At 44.6% G+C, this 19,098-nt stretch overlaps 1 protein-coding gene across 2 annotated transcripts in view; it reads right to left on the minus strand.

The window, feature by feature from the left end:
- The window catches only part of fgf14 (fibroblast growth factor 14), a 321,509-nt gene that overhangs the window by 64,978 nt on the left and 237,433 nt on the right, over positions 1 to 19,098 (minus strand). For both annotated transcript variants that reach the window (XM_021578637.3, XM_021578638.3), the window contains exon 2: positions 8,996 to 9,106. In XM_021578637.3, coding sequence (XP_021434312.2) covers positions 8,996 to 9,106 — 111 coding nt within the window. The remainder of the gene's footprint in view (positions 1 to 8,995; positions 9,107 to 19,098) is intronic.

Here is a 19,098-nt window from a genome sequence, read left to right on the forward strand (position 1 = left end):
TGAATAGCCCCCGTGATATGCAACTTTTCAGAGAAGTTAGGAACCAATATACACAGGGAGGTAGGAAAGCTAAGGCTAGCTTTTCAAACAGAAATTTGCATCCTGAAGCACAAATTCAAAAAGGTTCTGGGACACTGTAAAGTCCATGGAGAAGAAAAGCACCTCCTCCCAACTGCTCACTGCACTGAGGCTAGGAAACACTGACACCACCGATAAATCCAGTATAATTGAGAATTTGAAAAGCATTTCTCGACGGCTGGCCATGCTTTCCACCTGGCTACCCCTATCCCGGTCAACTGCCCGGTACCCCCCACAGCAACTCACCCAAGCCTCCACCATTTATCTTTCACCCAAATCCAGATAGCTGATGTTCTGAAAGAGCTGCAAAATCTGGACCCGTACAAATCAGCCGGGCGAGACAATCTGGACCCTCTCTCTAAAATTATCTGCAGAAATGGTTGCAACCACTATTACTGGCCTGATCTTCCTCTCTTTCGTACCGTCTGAGATTCCCAAAGATTGGAAAGCTGCCGCGATCATCACCCTCTTCAAAGGGGGAGACACTCTAGACCCAAATTGCTACAGACCTATATCAATCCTACCCTGCCTTTCTAAGGTCTTCGAAAGCCAAATTAACAAACAGATCACCGACCATTTAGAATCCCACCGTACCTTCTCCGCTATAAAATCTGGTTTCAGAGCTGGTCAGGTGTGCACCTCAGCCACGCTCAAGGTCCTAAACGATATCATAACTGCCATCTATAAGAAACATTACTGTGCAGCCGTATTCATCGACCTAGCCAAGGCCAGGATTCTCAAATGCCTTGGTTTCTCAAATGACTGCTCGCCTGGTTCACCAACTACTTCTCCTAGCAGTCTCTATGGGGGTGCCACAGGGGTCAAATCTCGGGCCAACTCTCTTCTCTGTATACATCAATGATGTCGCTCTTGCTGCTGGTGATTCTCTGATCCACCTCAACGCAGACTACACTATTCTGTATACTTCTGGCCCTTCTTTGGACACTGTGTTAAATAACCTCCAGACGAGCCGCAATGCCATACAACTCTAACTCCGTGGCCTCCAACTGCTCTTAAATGCAAGTAAAACTAAATGCATGCTCTTCAACCGGTCGCTGTTCGCACCTGCCCGCCTGTCCAGGATCACTACTCTGGACGGTTCTGACTTAGAATATGTGGACAACTACAAATACCTAGGTGTCTGGTTAGACTGTAAACTCTCCTTCCAGACTCAAATTAAGCATCTCCAATCCAAAATGAAATCTAGAATCGGCTTCCTATTTCGCAACAAAGCATCCTTCACTCATGCTGCCAAACATACCCGCGTAAAACTGACTATCCTACAGATCCTCGACGATGTCATTTACTGTCATGACTTCCACCGAAGTCGGTTCCTCTCCTTGTTCGGGCGGCATTCGGCGTTCGGCGTCACCGGTCTTCTAGCCATCGTCAATCCACTTTTCCATTTGTTTTGTCTTGTTTTCCTACACACCTGGTTTTCATTTCCCTCATTAAGGGTATTTAACCCTCTGTTCCCCCCATGTCTTTGTGTGGAATTGTTTGTTCTAAGTGCTTGTGCACATGTTTACTGGTGAGCGTCGGGTTTTGTACCCATGTTGGTTATTTCTTTATACCGTTGGTTTTGCAATTAAACTGCTCTGGATATTATCTAGTTCTGCTCTCCTGCCTCTGACTTCCCTGCCACCAGTTACGCACCCCTTACAGAATTCCACACCACCATATGGAGTCAGCAGGAGCAGGTGCCCCTGGTATAGGGGTCGAGGAGCGAGTCCAGGAGCAAGCGCCGATGATCCACCATCTCGGCCGCGCCATGGACCGCTTCATCCAAACCATGGGCAGGTGGGAGAGACAGGGAGTTCCTCCAGCGCCTCCACCAGCACAACCAGGGCCTCCACTACTCGCCTCCCATTCACCCGGTCCCAGTGGGATTCGTCTCGCCCTTCCCCGGGAGTACGACGGGAAGGTTGCACGCGGCCAGGGTTTCCTATTGCAGCTAGATCTCTAGCTGGCAAACGTCCACCCGGCTCCTTCGTGCCGTGAGAGGGTGTCCGCCCTCGTCTCGTGACTCTCAGGGAAAGCCCTGGAGTGGGCCAACGCCGTGTGGGGAGAAGGAGATCCGGTGCTGGACCATTTAGAGGATTTCACCCGCCGTTTCCGGGCCGTCTTCGACCACTCATCCGAGGGTAAAGCCGGCAGTGAACGTCTCTACCATCTGAGGCAGGGGTCGAGGAGTATGCCATGGACCTTCGAACCCTGGCTGCTAGCGTGGGATGGAGCGACTGGGCACTGATCGACCACTATCGCTGCAGTTTGCGCGAGGACGTCCGTCGGGAGTTGGCCTGCAGGGACACCACCCTCACCTTTGACCAGCTGGTGTACCTGTCCAGAGCGGGGTCTGTCAGTTCCATCCCCCACCACCACCACTCCAATGCCCATGGAGCTGGGAGGTGCTGTGCGCAGGGAGACCGGAGGAGGAGGTTCCGTCTCGTGCACTATCTGTGGCCACAGAGGTCACACTGCCGGTGCCGCGTTGGTTCCTCTGGGGATTGAAGCAGAAGGAAGGGCACTCTGGTGTCACCCCAGGTGAGTCTGCACCACTCTCACCCAGAGCCCTCTGTTGCACACATGTTTTTGTATGTCACTTTTCCTGAATTTTCCCCGCATTCCCAGCATAAGGCGCTCGTCGATTCAGGCGCGGCTGGGAATTTTATAGACAGATCGTTCGCCCATAGTTTAGGGTTCCCCGTTGTTTCTGTGGCTGAGCCCTTCCCGTTCATTAGGGTCAGGGTTGATTAGGGAGGCCACTGCTCCCTTGGGCATGGTGACGCCGGGGGATCACAAGGAGAGAATCAGTATCTTTCTTATTGACTCCCCTGCGTTTCTCGTGGTGCTAGGCCTGCCCTGGTTAGCCTGTCATGACCCCACTGTTTCGTGGCAACAGAGGGCTCTCACAGGGTCGTCGCGAGAGTGCTCAGGTAGGTGTTTAGGGGTTTCCGTTGGTGCTACTATGGTGGAAGCTGGACGTGGACATTGAGCAGGCGCTATGTGCAGAGCCCACTCCCCTCCAGTGTCCCGCTGGGCGTCTGTACGTTCCGTCTGCTGTCTGTGACCGGCTGATCTATTGGGCCCACACGTCACCCTCCTCTGGTCATTCAGGCATCGGTCGGAAGGTGCGCTGTCTGAGTGGGAAGTACTGGTGGCCCTCTTTGGCTAAGGACGTGAGGGTTTATGTTTCCTCCTGCTCGGTGTGCGCCCAGTGTAAAGCTCCTAGGCACCTGCCCAGAGGTAAGATACACCCCTTACCCGTTCCACAACGGCCGTGGTTGCACCTATCGGTGGATTTCCTTACTGTTCTTCCTCCCTCACAGAGTAACACCACGATCCTGGTCGTTGTGGACCATTTCTATAAGTCCTGCTGTCTCCTCCCTCTGCCCGGTCTCCCTACGGCCCTACAGACTGCGGAGGCCTAGTTTACACACGTCTTCCTGCACTACGGGGTGCCTGAGGACATAGTGTCTGATCGGGGTCCCCAGTTCACTTCGAGGGTCTGGAGGGCGTTCATGGAACGTCTGGGGGTTTTCACCCGAGAGTAATTGGCAGGTGGAGAGAGTTAACCAGGATGTGGGTAGGTTTCTGAGGTCTTATCGCCAGGACTGGCCAGGGTAGTGGGTGGCATTCGTGCCCTGGGCAGGGATGGCCCAGAACTCGCTCCCCCACTACTCTCCTAACCTCTCCCCCTTCCAGTGCGTACTGGGGTATCAGCTAGGTCTGGCTCCTTAGCATCAGAGTCAGACCGAGGCTCCTGCGCTGGACGACTGGTTCCGGCGAGCGGATGCGACATGGGGCGTCGCTCATGTTCACCTTCAGCACACCGTGCTGCGCCGGAAAGCCAGCGCAGACCGTCACCGCAGTGAGGCCCCGGTGTTCGCACCGGGGGACTGGGTCTGGCTTTTGACCTGGAACCTACCCCTCCGCCTGCCCTGCCTGGAAGCTGGGTCCGCGGTTTGTGGGGCCATTTAAAGTCCTGACGAGACTGAATGAGGTGAGTTACAGGTTACAGCTTCCCCCCGATTACCGTATTAACCCCTCGTTCCATGTGTCTCTCCTCAGGCCCGTGGTGGCTGGTCCACTCCAGGAGTCTGAGGTGAGGGAGGTTCCTCCTCTTTTCATTTTCCATTTGTTTTGTCTTGTTTTCCTACACACCTGGTTTTCATTCCCTCATGACGTGTTGTGTATTTAACCCTCTGTTCCCCCCATATCTTTGTGTGGTATTGTTTGTTGTTAGTGCTGACTGGTACGCGTCAGGTTTTGTACCCATGTTGATATTTTCTTGATGCCGTTGGTTTTGCAATTAAACTGCTCCGGCTATTACCTAGTTCGGCTCTCCTTCGTCTGACTTCCCTGCCACCAGTTACGCACCCCTTACATTTACTTACATTAAAAAAATAGCCTCCAACACTCTACCCAACAAATTGGATGCAGTCTATCACAGTGTCATCCGTTTTGTCACCATAGCCCCATATACTACCCACCACTGCGACCTGTACGCTCTCGTTGGCTGGCCCTCGCTTCATACTCGTCGCCAAATCCACTGGCTCCAGGTCATCTACACGTCTCTGCTAGGTAAAGTCCCGCCTTATCTAAGCTCACTGGTCACCATAGCAGCACCAACCAGTAGCACGCGCTCCAGCAGGTATATCTCACTAGTCACCCACAAAGCCAATTCTTCCTTTGGCAGCCTTTTCCTTCCAGTTCTCTGCTGCCAATGACTGGAACGAACTGCAAAAATCACTGAAGCTGGAGACTCATATCTCCCTCACTAGCTTTAAGCACCAACTGTCAGAGCAGCTCACAGATCACTGCACCTGTACATAGCCCATCTGCAAATAGCCCATCCAACTACCCCATCCCCATACTGTATTTATTTATTTATCTTGCTCCTTTGCACCCCAGTATCTCTACTTGTACATTCATCTTCTGCACACCAACCACTCCAGTGTCTAATTGGTATATTGTAATTACTTTGCCACCATGGCCTATTTATTGCCATACCTCCCTTATCTTACCTCATTTGCACACACTGTTTTCTATTGTATTATTGATTGTACGTTTGTTTATCCCATATGTAACTCTGTGTTGTTGTTTGTGTCGCACTGCTTTGCTTTATCTTGGCCAGGTCGCAGTTGTAAATGAGAACTTGTTCTCAACTAGCCTACCTGGTTAAATAAAGGTTAAATATATATATTGTTTAATTAAAAATAAATAAACAATGATCTCAAATAGTATTTTCAATACAGAATTAAATTACACACAGACTACCCCTTGCTGATCAGGAGACTCTTGGATATGTTGTGGTGGACTGTCATTACAATTGCTTTACAGAAACCTGGTCAAATTACGTTTGTAGTGTGGCTAGCCACTGGATGGCTCTGAAAGCACTGTCAGCATGCAGTCAATGCTATTAACTACTTTTGGAGGTAACTAGTGGTCTCAAATCCTATCCTGATGTCGACACCAGATGAACGTTATATTCATAATTTAGCTAACTAAGCTAATTAACACGCATTTAGCTAATTAACATAACTTTCCTCAGCCATCAACTGTCTTTTTCCTGACACTGACAGTGGGTTGAATGCTGTAACAACACAGAATAAAACAATTCACAAGAGCCCCATGATGGTGGTGAATTCCCATTACTGCTTATCATTTATTAACCATCATTTAAGCACGTTAATTACTTTACTTTAATAATATATTTCAGCTGTGTATAACTTATATTTTTTATGACTTCATTATTGTCATTCCTTAAGTCATCATCTCATCTCTGCTCAGGTAGTAGCATCCAGCCACCCAGACAACCATCTTACTTTATCGCTGTGCTCCCCATTGAATGAGTCATCCTAATTAACTAGGCTAGTAGTAGCTAGCTGGCTGCCAAAATCATTTTACTAGTTCTTCAAAGTAGACTGCTTATTACCAACTACTTCAACCATCAATCAGGTAGAGCTACCTCACTGTCTCTTTCCCTCACGTTGTTGTGTTGTGTCATTCCTCTCGCATGAGGTCTCATATGGTCTGTGTGTGTATCCGCCTATCTCCATGGCCAGAAAGAACAGGCGCAATGGATTCTATTTAGAGAAAAGAAGTGTTGAGCTCACAAAAAAAGAAATACATGGAATTCAAGTAACTGAACCCCCCCAAAATAAAGGCATTTTGCTTAATCACTCAGCACTAAGACCTAGCTAACCAGCTAGCAAACAATGAAACTAAAGTATAATTTTGCAACATTGATGGACCTGGGAAGTAGCACTGGAAAAACTGGAGCCACCATAGGAGCGTGGCTGATTTAATAGGTTATTTTTGGCCGTAGAACACACTTTGGCCCTGTTAGGTAATGGCCATTTTGTTTGTACTGATTGAGAAATAACAGGGCTAGTCTTGGCGGCGACACTAAGCAGTCGCATCCCAAATGGCACCCTATTCCCAACATAGTACACTAGTTTTGTGTAGAGCCCTATAGGTTGTACCAATGTATAGGGAATAGGGTGCCATTTGGGATACAAGCCAGTGTGTGTATGGCTGATTTAGATGCATAAGCTCTCCTGACCATTTGAGGTAATTGGTATTGGTGTGGATGTACAGTAGGTAGAGCAGAGTGAGGGATGTGAGACGTACAGTGCCTTCTGAAATTATTCAGACCCCTAGACTTTTTCCACATTTTGTTATGTTACAGGCTAATTCTGAAAAATATTCAATGGTTTTATTCCCCTCATCAATCTACACACAATACCTTAACAGGTTTTTAGAAATTTTAAAAACTGAAATATCACATTTACATAAGTATTCAGACCCTTTACTCAGTACTAGGAAGAGTCTTGGTGGTTCCAAACTTCTTCCATTTAAGAATGATGGAGGCCACTGTGTTCTTGGCGACCTTCAATGCTGCAGAAATGTTTTGGTACCCTTCCTCAGATCTGTGCCTCGACACAATCCTGTCAAACCTAATGGTTTGGTTTTTGCTCTGACATGCACTGTCAACTGTGGGACCTTATATAGACAGGTGTGTGCCTTTCCAAATCATGTCCAATCAATTGAATTTACCACAGGTAGACTCCAATAAAATTGTTGAAACATCTTAAGGATGATCAATGGAAATAGGGTGCCCCTGAACTCAATTGAGTCTCATAGCAAAGGGTCTGAATGCTTAAGTAAATAAGGTATTTCTGTTGTTTTTTATACATTTGCAAACACTTGTAAAAACCTGTTTTCACTTCATCATTATGGGGTATTGTGTGTAGATTGCTGAGGATTTAAAAAAATATATAATCAATTTAGAGTAAAGCTGTAACGTAACAAAATGTGAAAAAAGTCAAGGTGTCTGAATACTTTCCGAAGGCAATGTATGGATGGACACTGGGTTTTTAGAGGCATTGAGCAAATATGGAATAGGGATTTTGGCTGATACTGTGTTGTGCAAATGTTGTTCCTGTCACTACATTTTGAAAGAGGTCGAACTGAACGTTTTACTCAATGAATTATCAATTGGTGCTGATGAAGTGAATTTCGGTGACTTGGAAAATCAATGACATTTCTAAAGGAGGCAAATAATTAGTAGGAAAACCTTTTGTCATCATTGTGATGTCATCATATTGACTAGATGTCGTAACATAGCTAGCTACATTGTGAAGGGAGAGCAATGGCGTTTTAGCTAACTGACATTAGCATTGCTAGGTATTTTTGACTAACTTTGCTAGTCAATGACAACATTGCCATCTATCTAAAGTAAATCTGATGACATGTTAATGATGACAAAGTTGTTTCTCCACAAATTATTTGCCTATTTTAGCAATGTCATCATATTTCTAAGACAAAGTAGTGTAATTTAGACAACATCGTCATTAACACCTGTTTAGAAAAGTTGGCCCTCAGTCCTCAGTGAACGTTCATAACAATGGCATGACTGTGAAACCCATGAATAGTTTATACTGTTTCTTAATTAATTACATAAAATATGGATGGATTCTTTGGTCCAACTGACTATTGATCTTACAATCATTGCTTTAGTAACATAACATATTCATGTATTTAATTATATTTCATACCATATTATTTATGAACTCTATCATGTGTGCATGTGTGTATGTGTAGGTGCCCCTTGTACAGTATATCCATAAACAAGGTTCTATTGGTCTATGGAAGCGACACGTGTCATCTCTGCTCCTAGTGACAGACACAGAGACAAAGCAGTGTCAAGCTAGAGTTAGCGCCACATACTGAAATCAAATTAACCAGCTAGCCTGGAGCACTAAGGAAGCTGTGCCAGCGAAGAGCTAAGAATACTCTCTTCTCTCGAGCTAGCCCACTGTTTCTTGGACCACTTTCCATCTCAGAGAGAAGAACCCATCTGCTTTCTATATAATACAGGTGAGGTTGGGAGACTAAATCAATGTGTTGACAAGCTCAGCATTTTGATTTTATAGATTGTCATCATTGACAGATAAAATTATAGATTTATCAACCTCAACCATGTGTAAACAATTGACCATTATTTATCTTAAATCATACATCATATATATATAAAAAAAATCTTCATTTGCCGATTATGAGACACCACAGTAGATGTGGTATCTAGACTTGCATAATATCTAGACTTGCATACTACTTAGAATGGAGTATTGACCATGCATACTAAACAGTTTCACACAAATGTATGCAATTTGACAACTTGTTGACCCTGTAGCAGTGGTTCCCAACCTTTTTCGGTTGCTGTACCACCAACTGATTTTTGCTCCGCCCGGAGTACCCCTGATGTACGCCCTCATGTGCATTTTACCAGTAGATCTCATGAGTCTTCTCAAGTACCCCCTGTGGATAGGCCAAGTACCTCCAGGGGTCCTAGTACCCCTGGTTGGGATCCACTGCTATAGCAGGATATATGAAGAGACTGTATACTCACAGGAGTTACTGCTGTCATCCTTGGTCCCATCGAGAGAACCATCTGGGTTCATTTGCAAGTAGTATCCCTGCCTGCAATATAACCTGGTCACTATACCCTTGAGCTGGGGATCTGAAACACACACAGAGAGAGGGAAGCAGGGAGAAAAAGAGAGAGAGAGGTTAGCAACAGTATACAAGTAGTTAGACCAGCTCAAGATAATTCATACCTTCAACCAAAGGAGAGAGAAGAGGACTCTACCACACAAATGCTGCACCAAAGAAACACTTCATATATACATAGACATAGAGCAAATATTCAAATCTCTATATGAACTGTCATATACTGTAAATGTAGAGAAGAGAGGTAAAGGATCACAGAGTAAAGAGCAACCAAACCATTCTTATGTGGAAATTGTTTGAATATATTGTTTCATAATCCACTGTTTGTGTCTGGTTTGAAAACCATTCCATAAAACAAAGTACCTAACTCTTTATGATTGTTTAATGACCATTGTGAATTTTCAGAGGCAAATCATGTAGCTAAAATGTACTGCATATAAGCCATGCCTTACGCAGAAATCGGCCCAATCAAATGTGATTAAATTAATATGATAGCAAACTCAACAGCACCCTCTTCAGTTATCTTCTCTGTGAGGGGAAATCATGGCTCATGTTGCACTGTAAATTCCTCAAAGGGTTGTCATGTGAATTCTGGGATAATATGGCCTATACTGTCTTAATAGAGCAGTGGGAGTACTCTGGTTTAAAGTCTATTTTATCATTCATAATTACAGATAAGAGTTCAAGCGGATGTTCAAGTCATTTTCAAATCAGAATAATTTAACTGAAACAATTGTCTTAGCTCCTGTAGTTAAACGTGGATGTTTGAGTGAGATGTTGGTATTGGAACAGGTAGTACGCTTTTAAGAGCTGCTTCCACCCACCACATTGGGAGGTCTTGCCGTGAACTCTTTATACATGCACATTTTCCACATAAATTAACATAATGCACTCATCTATGTACAACACCTTAGCATGTGTGTGTGTGTGTGTGTGCTGCCTGTATGTGTGTTTCACCTGTATGTGTGGATGTGTGCCTCCTGTGTGTGTGGGTGTGTGTGTGTGGTCTACCCAAGGGCCTAATGCCTTCCACATTAGCCTTATCATAGAGACAGCTATCAGGCCAGATTTGATTCTCACTAAGCCCTGAGGAGATGAATAATCACATGAGCCCTGTGTGTGTGTGTGTGTGTGTGTGTGTGTGTGTGTGTGTGTGTGTGTGTGTGTGTGTGTGTGTGTGTGTGTGTGTGTGTGTGTGTGTGTGTGTGTGTGTGTGTGTGTGTGTGTGTGTGTAAAAAAGGTAGAATTGCCAATGCATATTAGGTGCTTTTATCCAAAGTGACAACTTCGAGTCCACACATTTTTGTATGTGACCCCAGTGGGAATCGAACCCACAACTCTGGTATTGCTAGTGCCACACACAACCACTACAACAGTGTAAAATACAATACATGATTACAATACAGGTGGAAGGTGTATGATTACCATCATTTTTTTCATATATATTTTAATCTCACTTTCCACATACGATCTAAATATACTTTACTGCAAGCCACCTCACCCAATGTGGTACGGATCTGCTATTTTTATACATTATAACCTCCATCAGAGGCTAACCAGCTAACTAGATAGTAGTCACTGTTAGCCACGGCTAGCGGTCTTCACCTTTAGCTTGGACACCAGCCAGCTTTAGCTTGGTCAATACCTGCCAGTCTGCACAGCGCGATATTAACCCAGAGCATGTCGGACTGCTTTTCTCCACCACATCAACGGATTCCTGCTACTCTGTGCCATTACACCGGATCATCTCAGCTAGCTAGCTGCAACCGAGTGGATACCGCTGGCTAATGCCTCTTTCCCGAAGCAAGCACCAGTTAGCATTGAGCTATCCTCAAGCTAGGCCCATCTCCCGGCTAGCCGAAGAGGTATACCCGCTAATCCGTGGAATACAATATCTCTTTTGCCAATTGGCCTGGACCCTTTATTGCCGACACGGAGCCCAGCCGATCCGTCACGATTGGTCTGCCGACGTAATCGTCCGATGTGGTTTTATTCTCTGTTCCCAACGCACTACACAACCAGTTATTTTAGCCTTTAGCCGTACCTTTATCCTACTCCTCCTCTGTTCCTCTGGTGATGTAGAGGTTAACCCAGGCCCTGTAGCCCACAGTACCACACCCATTCCTCAGGCACTATCATTTGTTGACTTCTGTAACCGTAAAAGCCTTGGTTTCATCCATGTTAACATCAGAAGCCTCATCCCTAAATGTGTTTTATTCACTGCTTTAGCACACTCCACCAGCCTTTACGTCCTCCTGTCTGAATCCTGGCTTAGGAAGGCCACCAAAAATTAAGAAATTTCCATCCCCAACTTCAATATTTTCCATCAAGATAGAACTGCCAAAGGGGGCGGTGTTTTAATCTACTGCAGAGATAGCCTGAAGAGTTCTGTCATACTATCCAGGTCTGTGCCCAAACAGTTCGAGTGAAGTGATTGCCCCCCATCCATCTTCAGAGTTCATACTGTTAGGTGACCTAAATTGGGACAGACTTAACACCACGACCGTCCTAAAATCTAAGCTAGATGCCCTCAATCTCACACAAATTATCAAGGAACCTACCAGGTACAACCCTAAATCCGTAACCATGGACACTCTCATAGATATCATCCTGACCAACTTGCCCTCTAAATATACCTCTGCTGTCTTCAACCAGGATCTCAGTGATCACTGCCACATTGCCTGCGTCCGTAATGGGACCGCAGTCATGCGACCACCCCTCATTACTGTCAAACGCTCCCTAAAACACTTCAGCGAGCAGGCCTTTCTAATCGACCTGGCCCGGGTCTCCTGGAAGGATATTGACCTCATCCTGTCAGCAGAGGATGCCTGGTTGTTCTTTAAAAGTGCCTTCCTCACCATCTTCAATAAGCATGTCCCATTCAAAAAATGTGGAAATAAGAACAGATATAGCCCTTGGTTCAATCCAGACTTGATTGCCCTTGACCATCACAAAACATTCTGTGTCATAATGCATTAGCATTGAATATCCCCCGCGATATGCAACTTTTCAGGGAAGTCAGGAACCAATATACGCAGCACGCGCTCCAGCAGGTATATTTCACTGGTCATCCCCAAAGCCAACACCTCCTTTGGCCTCCTTTCCTTCCAGTTCTTTGCTGCCAATGACTGGAACAAATCGCAAAAATCACTGAAGCTGGAGACATATCTCCCTCACTAACTTTAAGCATCAGCAGTCAGAGCAGCTTACCGATCACTGTACCTGTACACAGTCCATCTGTAAATAGCCCCCCCAACTACCTCATCCCCATATTGTCATTTTTGCTCTTTTGCACCTCAGTATCCCCGACTTGCACATCATCATCTGCATATCTATCACTTAGTGTTAATGCTAGATTGCAATTATTTCGCCACTATGGCCTATTTATTGCCTTACCTCCCTAGCCTTACTACATCTGCACACACTGTACATAGATTTTTCTATTGTGTTATTGACTGTATGTTTGTTTATCCCATGTGTAACTCTGTGTTGTTGTTATGTCGCACTGCTTTGCTTTATATTGGCCAGGTCAGTTGTTCTTAACTGGCCTACCTGGTTAAATAAAGTTGAAGAAAAAACAACATGTAATCCATGAACGTTTGAACATCTTGATAAACAATCTGGCCTTAATGGTCGTGTTCTCTTAACCTCTCTACCCAGTACAGTCAGTAGAGGACTGGTCACCCCTCAGAGCCTGGTTCCTCTCTACCCAGTACAGCCAATAGAGGACTGGTCACCCCTCAGAGCCTGATTCCTCTCTACCCAGTACAGTCAGTAGAGGACTGGTCACCCCTCAGAGCCTGGTTCCTCTCTACCCAGTACAGTCAGTAGAGAACTGGTCAACCCTCAGAGCCTGGTTCCTCTCTACCCAGTACAGCCAGTAGAGGACTGGTCACCCCTCAGAGCCTGGTTCCTCTCTACCCAGTACAGTCAGTAGAGGACTGTTCACCCCTCAGAGCCTGGTTCCTCTCTACCCAGTACAGCCAGTAGAGGACTGGTCACCCCTCAGAGCCTGATTCCTCTCTACCCAGTACAGCCAGTAGAGGACTGGTCACCCCTCAGAGCCTGGTTCCTCTCTACCCAGTACAGCCAGTAGAGGACTGGTCACCCCTCAGAGCCTGGTTCCTCTCTACCCAGTACAGCCAGTAGAGGACTGGTCACCCCTCAGAGCCTGGTTCCTCTCTAGGTTTCTTCCTTGGTTCCTGCCTTTACAGGGAGTTTTTCCTCGCCACTGTGCTTCTACAACTGCATTGCTTGCACTTTTTTTTGGGGGGTGCTGGGTCTCTGCATAAGCACTTTGCAGCATCAGCTGATGTAAAAAGGGCTTCATAAATACATTTGATTGATTGATTGATTGATTGATTGATCACACATGGGATAGAAATGACGGAAATTTGATGTTACATTTTGATGGGTAGTGCAAGTGTTTTGCCTAATGTGAAAACAGTGTCATGTACTGTAATTTACAGTACTGTAGCATGTTACATTCAAAGGGCAATGTTATTGGATTAACTGGTTGTAAAAACAGATATCATGTTGCGGCTTGGTGATTCAAATAATGTTCTCAAGATATTTCACAGTTTTTGGATCAATGGTTTTGTGGTGAAAAATGTCTCCAAACAAAATGAATGCACAATAAAAGGTTTTGAATATAATACTTGGGCGTTACAAGTTTTACCAGTTTGGAGTTTTGAAAATTCACCACTTACTTGTGAAAATAGCACCAAAGCAATTGACAAAAACTCCTGACATCGCCCTCTCTCTCTGACTGAAGAGTATGGGATACTGACGCTGAGGCAGCATAGAGACCACAGGATTTTCAGATGTCATGAATTGATATCTACATTTATGAAGACTTCATAGGACAGCACAAGTAAAGGACATAGTGATGCTTGCTTAGTTAGTACCACTTCCTTCCAATTTGGCCCATACCTGGCGTGGACTTTGGACCTCTGCTTTGCTAGCACATGTGACCTCATGAAGCGTCTTAACAGTCAGCGCCGCCACGCAAAAAGGTAGCTATTTGCTGGGGACACTTCAGGCTGATGTGGGGACACTTCAGGCTGACGAGTAAGTTTCACACATCCCCATGGACCACACACACACACACACACACACACACACACACACACACACACACACACACACACACTTTCACATGGATTTTTAATGAGAGCACAATCCCCTTGAGTGAGAACAAGCAGGCAGACACACTAAGATGGCCTCCTCCAATCAATTAAAGACTTTGATCAGCAGCGTTTAAAACAATCTCAGAGAGTGAGATTGATTCCTAAGACAGTTCAGCAGAGGCCGATTTGTAATAATTAAAATGGAGACAGAGCTGAGAGCTCGCTGCGCTAGCACACAGTGTGCAGAGGCGTGTGCACAACTGTGAGAGCATGTGTGTGTGTGCGTCCTGGGGCAGCAGGTAGACTAGTGGTTAAGAGCATTGGGCCAGAACCCAAATGGTCGCCTTGAGGAAGGCACTTAACTGTAAGTCACTCTGGATAAGAGTGTCTGCTAAATGTGACCCGTTTCAGGAAACTAGGCATATGTCGCGGGTCACTACTTCACAGGAGAGCCCTTTGAACGTAATCTTTTTTTGCCAGAAATGCCTTCTGGAATATGTGAACTTTCCTGTGTCTTAATATCAAACTTGAATGCCATCTGTAAATATGAATACAATTGTTAAATTACGAGCCTAGTTGGTTTAGCCACAGAAAAAGGTGGCAACCTTCCCGCTAGCCATGATTGGCTGAGATAATGAGTGGGCTGGACATGCAGAGAGATGAGTTCGGATTGGTCTGCCATATAGCACGCTTCTGTCTATTTGAGCTGGTTAATATGTGTAGGTAATCCTGTCTAACGTGGCTTTTGAAAAAATATATTGCTTAGTAGATATTGCTTAGTAGAACTGCTCTTCACTTTCTGGGGGACCGAGTTTTGAAATCAGTGGAATCAGAGTATGATAGATAAGGAGATGGAGAAAACATCTGTCTCCGGATTACATCTTCAAACTAAGGGCAACCATGGCATCTGTGACAGGGAGAAGCGTCCAACAATGATGTATAAGATATAAGATAGTCTAGCTAGGTGTATTTTCAGATATTACACATTTCTAATTCATTTTCAATTCAAGCTAAAGTGCACTGTTAGCTAGCTAGCTAACATTAGCTGGCTGGCTTGCTAGCTAACGTTACGTGTATGATCGTATTATTCGTATCTCAGAGCCATTTGCTTAGCTAGTTATAGCCTAATGTTAGCTAGCTAACATTGCACCTGGTTGGTTAGCTACCTGCAGATTCATGCAGGGTAGTAATGTCACAAATTGGGATTATGGTCCATTGTTTAGCTAGCTACATGTCTTAACAAAAGACTCCACTATGCAAGTAACCATTTTGGGTTCCTAAATTTAGTCTGGCAATCTACTCCGATTTTAGTGCACTCTCGTCTGAGTGTGCCAGAGCACAGAATAACTGATGAATTTATGAACACTCAACCCCATTGAATAAGGCCGGTGTCAGTAAACATCGGCAAAAAAGCGTAATTAAATTGTTGCCAGCAGCACAGTTACAGTCACCAACTCTCTGGTTAACATGAAAACTACCTAACCAGCTCTGCTAGGGCGAGTAAACTGGTCAGAGTGGGGTGTTCTCTCATTTGTGTCTGGAAATAGCTAGCAAGCTAGCCAATGTTAGCCAGTTAGCTTGGGTGCTTGACTGCCGTTGTGAGGTCAGAATGCTCAGATCAACCCTTCTCATCGGCCAGAGCGTTTAATGTGCGCTGAATTTACGAAAGGACAATCTGCACAGTTGCAGTCACCAATGCTGAGGATAACATAAAAACAGCCTAACCAGCTATGCTTGGGCGAGTAAAATGGTCAGAGTGAGCTGTTAACTCATTTGTGTCTGGAAGTAGCTAGCAAGTTAGCCAGTTAGCTTGGGTGCTTGACTGCTGTTTCTAGTACAGAACGCGTGGATCAACCCTTAAAGAGATGGGTGGGGCTAAAGCTTAAGAGGATGTGAACCATGCTGAATGGGTGTAGACAAAACATACAAAGGCAATTTTCTCAAAAGTGAGGTTTACAAGTTGATCAACTTTCGAAGCAGAATTACACAAATGCAGTGTATGATATACCATTTTGTAGCTCTGTGTCTCTGCATTTATCCAATCCAATGTAAAAACACAATTTCTAATTTTGCTACATAAGACTGAATCAAAGTGATCGGTCACAAATTACTAAAATGTTACAGTTTTACATTTAATGTCCTTGATTTTGTCTGCGTTTGCGTTTATGTGGAAGGAGCAAGGATATACAGTGCCTTCAGAAAGTACTAAGACCCCTTGACTTTTTCCACATTTTGCTACTTTACAGCTTCATTCTAAAATTGATAAAATATATGTTTTCCTAATGAATCTACACACAATACCCCATAATGATAAAGTGAAAACCGGTGTTTAGAAATATTTGCAAATGTATAAAATGTATAAAATACAACAGAAATATCTTTTTTACTAATCTATTAAAAATACAAACCTGTAATACCTTATTTACATAACTATTCCGATCCTTTACTATGACACTCAAAATTGAGCTCAGGTGCATCCTGTTTCCATTAATCATCCTTGAGATGTTTCTTCAATTTGATTGGAGTCCAACTGTTGATTGGACATGATTTGGAAAGGCACACACCTGTCTTCATAAGGTCCCACAGTTGACAGTGCATGTCAGAACAAAAACCAAGCCATGAGGTCTAAGAAATTGTCCGTAGAGCTCCAAGACAGGATTATGTCGAGGCACAAATCTGGGGAATGGTACCAAAATATTTCTGCAGTATTGAAGGTCCCCAAGAACACAGTGGCCTCCATCATTCTTAAATTAAAGAAGTTTGGAACCACCAAGACTCGTTGGCCACTCAGTTAAACTGAGCAATCGGGGGCGAAGGGCCTTGGTCAGGGAGGTGAGCTCCAGAATTTCCCTGTGGAGGTGGGAGAACCTTCCAGAAGGACAACCATCTCTGCAGCACTCCACCAATCAGGCCTTTATGGTACAATGGCCAGACGGAAACCACTCCTCAGTAAAAGGCACATGACAGCACACTTGGAGTTTGCCAAAAGACACCTAATGACTCTCAGACCATGAGAAACAAGATTCTCTGGTCTGATGAAACCAAGATTGAACTCTTTGGCCTGACTGCCAAGCGCCACGTCTGGAGGAAACCTGGCACCATCCCTACGGTGAAGCATGGTGTTGGCAGCATCATGCTATGGGGATGTTTTTCAGCGGCAGGTACTGGGAGATTAGTCAGGATCAAGGGAAAGATGAATGGAGCAAAGTACAGAGAGATCCTTGATGAAAACCTGTTCCAGAGTACTCAGGAACTCAGACTAGGGCAAAAGTTCACCCACCTTCCAACAGGACAACAACCCTAAACACACAGCCAAGACAACACAGGAGTTTGTGAATGTCTCTGAATGTCCTTGAGTGAACCAGACAGAGTCCGGACTTGAACCCGAATGACCATCTCTGGAGAGACCTGAAAATAGCTGTGCAGCAACGCTCCCCATCCAACCTGAAAGAGCTTGAGAGGATCTGCAGAGAATAATGGGAGAAACTCCCCAAATACAGGTGCCAAGCTTGTAGCGTGATACCCAAGAAGACTCGAGGCTGTAATCGCTGCCAAAGGTGCTTTAACAAAGTACTGAATAAGGGTCTGAATACTTATGTAAATGTGATATTACAGTTTTATATTTTTAGTAAATTTGAAAACATTTCTAAAAACCTGTTTTTGCTTAGTCATTATGGGGTACTGTGTGTAGATTGATGAGGGGAATGTTTTTTATTAATCAATTTTAGAATAAGGCTGTAACGTAACAAAATGTAGAGAAAGACAACTGGTCTGAATACTTTCCAAAGGCACTGTATCCTGACACCAGTTTGATAAAAAAAAACAGAGAAAACCAGCAAAACCATAGCTGAAATGCAAATCTATCAGCTACCCTGAGAACAATGCAAGATAGGCTTAAATGGATGGTTCACCCAAATTACAAAATTACATATTGGTTCCCTTACCCTGTCAGGAGTCTATGAACAAGGTAAGACAGCAATCCAGGCTTTGTTTTTGTTTACCTGGCCACTTGTATTTCTGTAATTTGTGATCCCTTTAAATGCCTTACTAAATATGAGATAGAAGCCACAGGCATTCTTTCTCATCATGGCAGAATTGGAGCACTTCAGTCCTTCTGTAGAAGTGGAGCTGAAGAAATCTACTCCTATCTATTATGCAAGCCTTCGTAGGTCCTCAGACTGAATATTCAATACATTATTCACGATAGCCAATTGATGGCAGACATTCGCATACGCTGCTACATGTGTGGCCGTGAAATGTTAGGTTAACCCTTTATACTTGTGGGAATTGGCCTATGTGGATAGGACTGCATTGAAATGTTTCTTACAGAAGAAATATGAAAAGCACACACATAAGCATGGTAGCAATTGAAAGGGAACTGTTCAGAAATGATGGGGAAATGATTAAACCGAAGTTGAGGAAACAACAGTCCAGCTGACACAAAACAGAATCCAAACATTACACTGTTGATTTTATGTGCATTTTACATTTACTGTACTTTTTGCCGCATTTGTTGATAACGAAATCTGAAAATACTCGATACTTTCAGTAACGTGATAAGAATATTCCTGAAAAGTGCTACAGTGTTTGAGTGAGAAGACTAATTTGTGTCTCCAAGTGGCTACCCACCTCTCCAAAGTGACTCAAAGAAGAGTCTCCAACTGTAAGGTGCTTGTTTTGAGCTCCCCTAGCTGTGCTGTAGAGGAACTAGAACAAGACACTTGTAGTTGTTTGTTTGGAACACATCCCAGCATCCCCGTCATCACAACACTACTGATTTTGTTTACGCAATTCAAAATCGGTCCATTATAAATCGTAATCTGGGTAAGATGGGCACCATTTGAAAGTTTGTTCTATTTCCAACATGACTAGC

This window comes from Oncorhynchus mykiss, chromosome 22, assembly GCF_057628025.1.
Source record: "Oncorhynchus mykiss isolate SJ-2025 chromosome 22, ASM5762802v1, whole genome shotgun sequence".
Lineage (NCBI taxonomy): Eukaryota > Metazoa > Chordata > Actinopteri > Salmoniformes > Salmonidae > Oncorhynchus > Oncorhynchus mykiss.